Source organism: Gracilinanus agilis, chromosome 3 (assembly GCF_016433145.1).
Source record: "Gracilinanus agilis isolate LMUSP501 chromosome 3, AgileGrace, whole genome shotgun sequence".
NCBI classification, from domain to species: domain Eukaryota; kingdom Metazoa; phylum Chordata; class Mammalia; order Didelphimorphia; family Didelphidae; genus Gracilinanus; species Gracilinanus agilis.
Window position 1 is genome coordinate 379,903,295 of NC_058132.1, and position 10,935 is coordinate 379,914,229.

Sequence of the window (10,935 nt, forward strand, 5' to 3'; positions counted from 1 at the left end):
TGATCCAGGGACACTGGGCTTCTCGCTGCTCCTCAAACACAACACTGCATGTCCTGCCTTTTTCCTGCCTGACCCCAAAGGCTGTACTGCTCTCCCTTTTCCCCTCCACCTCTGTGTTCCTCTGGCTCCCTTCAGCATTCAGCTCAAAACATCCCTTGTGCTGGAGGCCTTTTGCTTCCTTCGTGCTTTCTCTGGGGATTCCCTCTCATTTAACACAATCTACATCTTACACGATTATCTGCATGCTCCCTCTCTCCTGAAGGTGAGAGCTCCCTGAGCTGGGCTTTGCCTATCTCTGTAGTGCCAGCTTGGTGACTGACCAATGCAATGAAAATATGTGAAAGGTGGGATTCGGATGGAGGCCTCTCCTGATCCCACCATCTCTTCCTTCACCAACAAAGTCCCACTACCCTCCTCCTCCTTCTCCTCTTCATACATCACCGATGACAGCAGGAACCCAACCAAGAAACCCAGCAATCATCACCAACATACCTCCAGTGCAAGGATATTCCTACTATCTCCCGAAGCTTCTTCCGTACTGAAATAAATAAGGAAAGAGTAGTTGATGAAGCTTATGAAAGCAATTAGAAGAAGAGAAAAGGATTAAGCTGTTAAGCTCAAGGTCCAAACAAAAAGCTGCATGCATTTAGTGGATGTAGAGCCAGAGATCTGAATTCATAAGAACTAAGGGAACTGTTTAAAATCAAGCAATTGGACTAGAATCCTTAAAACCTGCAAGGGCTGTGATACCCAAAAAGAATGTATGCACTAATCATTAGGTCTTATGAACATTTACGTAGCACCTACTATGTGCTAAGCAATTCATAAATATTATTTCATTTAAACTTCATGACAACCCTGCAAGGTAGATGCTACTATTGTCCTATTTTACAGATGAGGAAACCAAGGCAAATGGAGTTGAAGTGACTTGCCTAAAGTCCACATTTGAACTCAGGTATTCCTGACTCCAGGCCCCATCCATGTTCTATCCACTGCATAACCTAGCTGCCTCTAAAAATAGTACAATTAAAATAGTTCAATTTATTTATCTAACATACCTTTGTAACTACCTAATGAGAACCTTTACAATGGGATAACTACAGATAGCATAACACCCATAGCAAAGGCAGAGAGTTACAGCAGACTTTGTTTTTCCAATTTTACAGTTCCTTCTCTGTGGCACAAAGGTCACTTTGGGTTCTTGAAGCCTGTTATATGTATTCTTACAGGTCCTACCAACCCAGAAAGGCTTCAAATACAGGAACAGTTTAATTCTTTTTTTGTCCAAGATCTAGCCTGGCTAAGTTCAAAGTGGCCTCATGCCTGGGATCTCAAAAAAGTAATGGATTTTTCAGCCACATCAGTTCATGAAGGCTTTCCATGAAGCTACTGTAGGGTTGTAATCTGTGTTGGTGAAGGTTGTGTCCATTCCAAGGAAATCAGGGATGTATTAGTTTAAAAATTGTTTCAGAGAACATCATCTGATCCATAAAATAGCTAACTTGTATAAAAACCAGCTGATTTGTAACAAAATTCAAGTGAACTCCCTCAACTGTCCAACGAGTTTACACTAGAAAGCCAAAGAATTCAAGCAAAGCAGGCAATTGAAAAAATGTTTTATTACTGTACTTGCCCAACTTCTGTTATAAAAAGCAAAGGAATATTAATGCTAAAAACTGAAAATGAAAAAAAAAGTTCATACATTACTGCATACCTTCATTCACATGTATAGTTGTGTCTGCTATAAGAATAGAAGAAAATTATTAGATGATCAGTACCAATAGAAGAGAGAAAACAAATTTCAAGATTTCAAATAATGGATTGATTTGTCATTCATCTTTCTAATGGCATTTCACACTATATACTTCAATACTGTGAACTAGAATGAAAGTGAAATCCTTGCTCCCTCACTTTAATTTGGTCTAAGACAGTAATGTCTGGATTAACATGAATTTTCATTTTTGTGCAAAACATTGATGAATATTATACACTTTCTACTTCATGGACATTTCAGAGGACACACCAATTAACATGGTAAGGAATTTCAAAAACTATTGATGTCTAAAATTAATCTCATTAATCTCTTTTTTCCTGAAACTCTTACACTTACCTTCTTTTCTTTCTTTTTCTTTTAAACCTTAACCTTCTATCTTGGAATCAATGCTAAGTATTGGTTCCAAGGCAGAAGAACATGAAGGGCTAGGCAATTGGGGTTAAGTGATTTGCCCAGGATCACACAATTAGAAAGTGACTGAGGACAAATTTAAACCCAAGACTTTCCCTCTCTAAGTCTGGCTCTCGATCCACCAAATCACCTACCTAGCTGTTCCTATCTTCTGTCTTATAATCAATATTAAATATTAACTCTAAGGCAGAAGAACAGTCAGGGCTAGGCTCCTGGGGTTAAATGACTTGCCCAGGGTCACACAGTTAGAAAGTATCTGTGACCAAATTTGAACCCAAGACCTCCTATCTCCAGGCCTGGCTTTCTGTCCCCTGTGATATCCAGCTGCCTCTAGTCTAATTAATCATAAAGACTAAGAGAAAAATATGAAGAGATCCAGGAAGGAAGGCTACAATTAAATAACTATAATGAACATGAAATAATAATGATGATGATGATAAGCATTCATATTGTGCTTTACAGTTTCTTCCAACAGTCCAAGGGGATTATCCCAATGGATAGATTATTAAAGGGAGGCTCAGAGAAATTAAGCAAGCCATCTCCAAATATAACTGATACAGCAAGAACTTGAACCAAAATCTAAAGTTTCTTCTACACTATACCATAATACATCTTGATCTATTAAACCACAGACCCATGAGTTAGGAAGCAGTCAATAAATGTTCATTACTAAGATTTCTTCAGTGAATAAAGTTGGTGTAAAAAAAAACAAAACAAAACACTGAGCTCTGTGTTTATGACTATATGCAACGTCCACATACATTTGTTGTTGTTCAGTCGTCTCAGGCGTGTCTGACTCTTCATGACCGCATTTTGGGTTTTCTTGGCAGAGATACTGGAGTGATTTGCCATTTCCTTCTCCAGCTCATTGTACAGATGAGGAAACTGAGGCAAACAGTTTAAGTGACTTGCCCAGAATCACAAAGCTGGTAAGTGTCTGAGGCCATATTTGAACTCAGAAAGAGGAGTCTTATTGACTTTAGATCTGGCACTCTATCCACTGTATCATCTAACTGCCTATAAACATAAATACATATGATGCATATATAATATGCATGTACAATATGCATATATATAGGTTTTGTATATATAAATACAAGTATATATGCTTTAAACATATGGTCTCCAAGATCTTGGTGTAGTTGTAGGGCTTTTTTAAAAATTGTATAAATTAATTTATAATAGCTTTCTTTAATGTCTTAAAACTGCACTAAAACTTTTGGGATATCTTCTATGCAAAGTCTAAAGTCTACCAATTTAGTCCATCTCAGATACTATACTTTACACTATAATAAACAAGCCAATGCTGATAAAGTCAATCCATAGTTTGAAGATGCTTTGAAATTATGAATTTAAGTGTGATTGATTAGATGTTAATTCTACCACTGCTTAGCATTCTACTTGCTTTAGTTTGGACAACTGCAGGGTCAGTCTCTTCCCTATCCATCTGTATCTTTTTTCCAGGGCTTCCCCTTCAGTTCCCACATACTTAACACGAGGACCTTGGAGGTGGATGTCACTAAGTAAAGTGCTCCCAGGAGCCCTGAAATAAGGCCTTCCTCACACTCTAAACACAGCTTTTCCTCAGAGCAGTGTCATCTCTATGCAGTGGAGCCACCAGTAGCTTAGTACTATGCCAGGCATGTAGTGTTAAATGCTTACTGACTGCCAGAAAATCTACCTTTAACACAATAATGCAAATGTCTGATAAGCTAAATGCTATTCAACAGAATTCTAATTCAGATTACAGAGGCATATCTGAGGTAGAAGAGACATTTTAGGCACATCATCACCAAAGGTAGATCCAACACCACTTACATGCATTCATATCAAAGGTTTCCTTGGTTCCATGATTAAATGTCTGTTGGCTGGGTGTCCCACCAAAAATTCCTCGTCCTTTGCTTAATGCACAAAATCTGTGGGTAAAAATAAATTGAATTCAGAATTAAGCTTAAAATGCAAGGAAGACAGGAGGCAGCTGGGTAGCTCAGTGGAGTGAGGGTTTGGTGTATTGTCTCATAGGTGGAAGATTGGTAAGGGTGGGCAATGGGGGTCAAGTGACTTGCCCAGGGTCACACAGCTGGGAAGTGGCTGAGGCCGGGTTTGAACCTAGGACCTCCTGTCTCTAGGCCTGACTCTCACTCCACTGAGCTACCCAGCTGCCCCAGAAGCCCTTTTCTTGCAACGTTACTGAACAAGAATCTTTCTTTTCTACTCCAGTTTGAACTTGTCTGTATCATGCAATTTCACTTAATTAGACACCACCTTGTATTATTCTGCTGTTGTCTCATCTCCCCAACTAGACAGTAAATTCCCAGAGTCTAAGCTCTTAACATTTAACATCATGGACCCTTTTGACAATCTGATGAAACCTGTGGATCCTTTCTCAGAATGATGTTTCTAAATGGATAAAACAAAATATGGAGAATTATAAAGGAAACCAATTATACTGAAATACAATGATCAAGACATTTTCCTTAAAGAGCAAGTTCACAAAGCCCAGGGTAACCCTGTCTTGGAAAGGGTAGAAGCTGTATCTTCCACAATTAGCACTATGTTTGTGGCCTGTCATATAAATGGTTTTGTGAGGCTTCGGTTGTATATTTGATCTTGCCCTGTTCAGTTTCTCAGTTCCATGAGTACTAAATCTATCTGGCAAAGTCTAGAGCAGCATGGGTAAAGGTTTGAGTTTGGGAGCCCAGAGGGCAAATTCAAGTTGTCTGTGAGCCCCCTCTCCCCCAAACTCCTCACCTCTCCATCCCCCTACCCACAGTCCCCCATTACCAGAAAGAGCTAAGGGAGGAAGTGCTTGTTTGGACAAGCTGGCCAGAGGGGTGGGGCATGCAAAAAAATGTCCTAGGTCCCTGGGAAGAGGGGAAACAGAGCAGCTCCCCCATGGGCACTCATGCCAATACTTCTCCAAAGCTAGTCTAGCGCATTCTACATGATCTTAGTAAATAGGCTAATTTTTCTTTATTTTTGGACCACATCTTCCCAGTATTTAAGCTACTACCTCAAAAAGCACATCAGAAAGATGCCTTGAGTCAAAAATTATGGATTGAAAAGGCTGGAGGGTAAAAAAAGGATGCAGAGTGCTAGTGAGGCTGGTTGAGTGACTTGCCTAAGGTCACACATTTGTGATACAGCAGAGTGAGTGTGTGAAGCCAAGTTTTCTCATTTCAAATCCATTGAGGTTTTTTCCACTATACCACCTCTTTCAGGTCAAAAGAATTAAGTGAAGCAATAATTTATTGAATGGTATCATAGCTGACCCCAAATTTAACATAGCTTCAGAAAGATTCCTATCACTCTCAATGAATAATTAACTTTTAGACTAAGTACACTGAACTTACTGTGAGTGAGACCTGTGATTTCACCAACATAGGTATCATATCACCATCTACGTATATCACAACCATATCTTGGCAGGTAGGCTGCAGGAACTGATGTGGCCAAAGACATTCATCAGCCAGTGGCCAGCCCTCTTTGAATCTGGCTGGCTTGGTCTACAAATAAGAGAGGCAGAAGGTCACAGCCTTGCCACCTTAGTATGATCTCCTTACAACTCAGGGAGAGTATAGAACGACTTGGACGACCTTGAGGGAGGGAAAAAATCATCCAAAATTCCTGGGCCTCACTGTCCTCATGTGTAAAAAGTTTTCTGAGGCTTCCTCTGGCTCTAAATCCTATGAAAACCCAGGATCCCCTTCATTACAATATGAGTCATTAAACTAGCATGTTAGGGGAGATACTCGCTATTAATAGTAGTTAAGAAAGGATATTGTATTACTGCCATATCATAGGAGGGGAAAGGTACGAATTCTATGCCAGAGACCTGGGTTCAAGTATTCACCCTGACACTAGTTATAAGACCTGGGTATGTCATTTGGCCCTTAATTTTCTCTTCCATAAAATGGGGAGACTAGAACAGACAACCTTCCTAAGACTTTTCTTATCCTTAAAAATCTGTTGTGCCTTAAATACAAACAAATCAGACAGGGCAGCTAGGTGGCTCAGTAGATAGAGAGCCAGGCTTGGAAGCAGTTCTTAGGTTCATTAACTGTGTGAACATGGGCAAGTCACTTAACCCAAAGTGCTTCAAAAAATATTATTATTATTTGATATTTAGTTTCAATTCTAAGGCAGAAGGTAAGGGTTTTTTTAAAAATCAGACACAATTACAGGCACTGGAATAGACACTTTGGTACAATATAAAGACTGCTGAATTTAGAGTAAAGATATATGGTTTCAAATCACAAACTGGATTACTTTATAGTTGTCTAAACATGGGAAAATCACTTAACCTATCTGAACAAGTTTTCTGGTTTGTAAAATAGGGATGATAACATTTCAGAGTTGCTGTGAGAAAAAAGTACTTTTTAAACCTTAAAGTACCAAATACATGTGTGTTATATTTCTTAATAAAAACAATTTTTGTCTGAATTATTCAGAAAATGGTGGAAATATATACCACAGAATCTCATGTAATCATAAATCTAAAGGTGAAAGGGCCCTACAAGGCCATTTAGTCAAACTTCTTTACTTTTACAAATGAGGTATTTAAGGCCCAGGAAGGTTAAGTGACTTGTTTAAAATAGGGAGTAAGTGTCAGAGGCAGGACATGAACCCAGATTAATGTATTCTAGGACCAGAGAGTCTTCCCCTGTCCCACTCACAAAGTTAGCCTCTGGAAATTTAAAAGGAAATTGGTATGTAGTCAATAAGGGGTAATTTAAACTACACTTTTTTTAAGAAATTATTTTAAAGTATTTTTCCAAAGTTACACGATTCATGTTCTCTCCCTCCCCTTTTCCTTCCACCCACCTGGAGCTGACAAGCAATTCCACTGGGTTATACATGTGCTATCACTCAATACCTATTTCCATAATATTTATTTTTGTAATAGAATAATCTTTTAAAACCAAAACTCTACATCCTGTACCCATATAAACAAGTAATAAATCATACGTTTTTCTTCTGTGTTTCTACTCCCACAGTTCTTTCTCATAAATCCCTCAGGATTGTCTGGATCATTGCATTGCTTTAAGTAGCAAAGTCAATTATATTTGATCACCCACAATGTTTCAGTTACTGTGTACAATGTTCTCCTGGTTCTGTTCTGTTCATTTCACTGTGCATATATGATGCCTTTTAAAAGATCTGTAATAGGAGACAACTAGGTGGCTCTGTGGAAAAAGAGTCAGACATGGAGTTGGGAGGTCCTGGATTAAAATCTAGTCTTAAATACTCTCTAGTATAATCCTGGGTAACTCATTTAACTCCAATTGCCTAATATCAATTCTAAGACAGAAAGTAAGAGGTTTTTTAAATCTATAATAAATATTTTATTTAAATTAGGTCTTTCAATGGTAGTACTCAATCATCCTGTCATCTAAAGTTAACTTTTTATTGAAATAGGGGAACCTACACAATGTGAATCAGTAAGTCAACAAGTATTTATTGCTTTTTTCCCCTTATTTTTTAAATTTAGCATATTTTCCCATGGTTACATGATTCATAACAAGTGTTTATTGTTAACTATGTGCCAGGCATTGTGTCTAATAAAAGTGAAGATACAAAGAAAGGAAAAAAAAATAGAGGAACTTACATTTTAAGGGTGAGAAAACAAAACTATGTACATACAAGATATATACAAAGCAGTTGGAAGATAATCCAGAAGAGAAAGGCCTCTTGCAAAAGGGAGATTTGAATTGGATCTTGAAAGAAATAAGTTAGAGGAACAAGTGAAAAAGAACGAGCAAAGCATTCCAGGAATAGGGGACAGCCCATGGAGAGGCATGGAGATAGAAAGAGAAGGTCTTTAACCATAGAGTGTGGAGGAGAATAAAAGTGTAATCCTAGAAAGGTAGGACGTTTTTCATGTTTCCTCTCAGATTACAGAGCTGAAAGGAACACTACAGCTCAACCTGTCCAGTGCTTTTACTCCCAGAGGAGGAAACCCAGAGGCCCATAAAAGGAAAGTGACTTGCCCAAATCAGAGGTATTAGACTAAATAGACTGTTCAGAGTTGCAAGGAGGGTGAGTGGCAAAGCCAAGACAAAAACCCAGAGCTTTTTAGTCTTTTCTCAGAGTTGTGTTTCAGGAGGCAAAACTCTCCTTCCGATCTAATTTAGCCACACACACACTTGCATGTATTCAAAAACATCAAGTCACAGCTGTCAAATATGAGTCGCCAGAGATTCACTCCTCTATAAAAAGTATTCCACCTATGACATAGGTGTTACGTTCCAAGCAAAACAGTTCTTCCGGTCAGGGGAATGGACAAACTCTGCCCCTCGCACTGTAGAGTCATTTGCTAGATAACAGAACGGCGAAAAAGGCCTGGCCTAATTTAGTCTGACACCAGGCAGGTTCGGGAAAACCCAACCAAGGCTCTTTGAAGTTGGCAACATATACCCAAATCTATAAACCCAAGCTTTTGGGAAAACGCTTCTAATCATGCCCAATGCCTAAGGATAAAAGCATCCCAAGAAACGTCGCCTTTCCTTCCAGGTGTTGCCCGGTTTTTAATTATCAAGTTCCCAAAGTCTAGTCCCAGTTTCCTAACGAGGGGCAGAAACTACAAACCAGGGCCACACCCAAGCAGATAAAATCCGCCAGAGGCCCGCTGTTTCCAGCCCTCTCGGAGAAGCTAGGGTGTAGCACAAATAGCCTCGACATTAGTCACCCGTGGCAAGCGTCCCCCACCCGGACACCGCAAGGAGCTCGAAAATGGACCGGAAGCCTTTAAGACTTCGCCCCGGGGTCAGTCCACAGCCCAGCTAAATAAAGGAAGGGAAAACAAGGTCCGCTTGGTAGACACTGCCCATCGGCAATGTGGTCTCATCTCCCCTTCCTCCCAACTCCCGAAGGAAAGGAGCGAAGTCCTCCAGCACTACTTTGACAAATTGACAGGAGCACGCGTGGAGTGTTGACAAGAAGAGGGCTGGGCTGGAACTGGACTTAAGTGTCACTCCAAAGAGAGATGGCTGAGGAGAGAAGGGAGAAAAGGGAGGGAAAAGGATGGGAAAGAATGCGAAAGAGGATGGAGAGAATGAGAGGAGAGGGTGGGAAGAATAAGAAAAGATGGGGAAATGAGAGGAGGATGGGGGAGAATAAGAAAGGATGCGGAGAATGAGAGGACTGGGAAGGTATAAAGACATAAGGGTGGGGACAGGGAGGCAAACAAACGGGGGAGAAAATGGAGATTGGGGGGAAAAAATAAGAGATTGGGGAGGGAGAGAGTTGAGGGGAGGAGACAAGAGCAACTGGGAGGGGGAAGGGGGAAGAGAAGAGGGAGGAGGGTACAGAAGCCCCGTTGCCCCCCACTCCCACCCTCACATAGTGCCAGAGGAGAGGCCCGAGCCCCACGCCAGCCCACTTCCCTAGTTCTCCCGCGGAGCCTTACCGCACCGCTGTCCGCCACATAGTGCCGCCCGACTCGCAGCCCCTTGAACAAGCTCAGCAAGAGAACCTGAGGACGAGGAGATGCCGGCCCAGCCCTGCCCTGCCCTGCCTGGGGGAGGGGAAGCCCCTCTAACCACCCAAAGCTAAACTTCTTTTCCTGGCAGCGCCCTCTAAGGGCGGCCCCTCCCGGCAGGGAGCCCCGGGCTCGGCTAGGCGTCGGGAGAGGGCTGGGGCGGGACCAAGGAGGCGGGGCCTCCTCTGGGGTTAGCGGGAGTTGGCTAAGGCTTCTATGGCTGCCCTGGCTCTTGACTGCTGACCATGCTTTCGTAGGCCTTCCGTGTCTGCAGAGGAAGGGGCGTTCTTAACCTGGGCTCCGTGAATACTTTGATAACTATTTCAGTATAATGAATTTCCCTTGGAATCCAGTACATTGCATATTATGTATTTTAAAACGTCATTCTTAGGAAGAGGTCTATGGGCTTCACTAGACTGCCAAAAGGGTCTTTGCTACTGGAAATACAGGATGCATTTCTGCGATCACAGTGACTCTGAATAGTAGGTACTTCTTTGCAGTCAGTAAAACAAACACTTAACTCCTACTGTGGACCAGGTACTGTGCTAAGCAATGAAGATGCAAAGAATGGCCAAAGGAAGGGGAAAAAACCCTCCAGGCACTCACAGTCTAATGGAAGAACAACTCAGTCTAATGGAAGAACAACTAAATACAAACAAGATGTATACAGTATGTTATTTCTTTTTCTTCTCTTTTTTTCTTTTTTTGGCAAGCAAGTATTAATTCAGTTGCAACTATGCTGCTCCTACCACCACCACCAAATGCAATCTGAATCCATCCTGGAGGGAATTAAGGTACCATCCTTTCTTCCCCCAATCCCCAATCCAGCTGCCAGACAAACAGCAGAAATTATGTATCTGTCATTATGATATCTATTATGTCTAGCTTAACACTTTACTGTACTTTATTCTGTGTGATTCTCTAATGTGTCTTTGCCCTTCTGAAAGATTGTAAGCATCTCAAGTGTAGGGATCTGATCATATGCTTCCAACACTACCACCATCCCCTAATGGAGGCCTAGTTTGGTAGTTGGGTATTGTATTAATGATTTGGATTAAACTGGCCCCTCCCTATTTGGGTTACATGGAAGAGAAGGAATAAAGCCAAGTCTTTGCCTTTTTTTAAAACACTTATTTTCTCTTAGACTCATCAGTTCCAAACAGTAGTTAAGGACAAGACAATTGGGATTAAGCTAAGAAGTGCCTTACCTCTTTGCCTTTCATTTTCATCACCACCAGTCCAAATCCTACCCCATCTTTTAAAACCTAGC

At 41.0% G+C, this 10,935-nt stretch overlaps 1 protein-coding gene across 3 annotated transcripts in view; it reads right to left on the reverse strand.

Annotated features, from left to right (window-relative positions):
• The window catches only part of ACOT9 (acyl-CoA thioesterase 9), a 31,233-nt gene extending 21,453 nt beyond the window's left edge, over positions 1–9,780 (reverse strand). Inside the window, exons 1-4 of one of the 3 annotated variants that reach the window (XM_044670143.1) lie at positions 9,594–9,780; positions 4,004–4,101; positions 1,715–1,741; positions 493–538 (exon numbers count right to left, since the gene is read on the reverse strand). In XM_044670143.1, the coding sequence (XP_044526078.1) occupies positions 493–538; positions 1,715–1,741; positions 4,004–4,101; positions 9,594–9,613 (191 nt within the window). In that variant the 5' untranslated portion in view covers positions 9,614–9,780. Of the gene's footprint in view, positions 1–492; positions 539–1,714; positions 1,742–4,003; positions 4,102–5,538; positions 5,603–9,593 lie in introns of those variants that run through there. The other 2 variants (XM_044670145.1, XM_044670144.1) reach the window with 2 other exon arrangements.
• Positions 9,781–10,935: the final 1,155 nt, after the last annotated feature.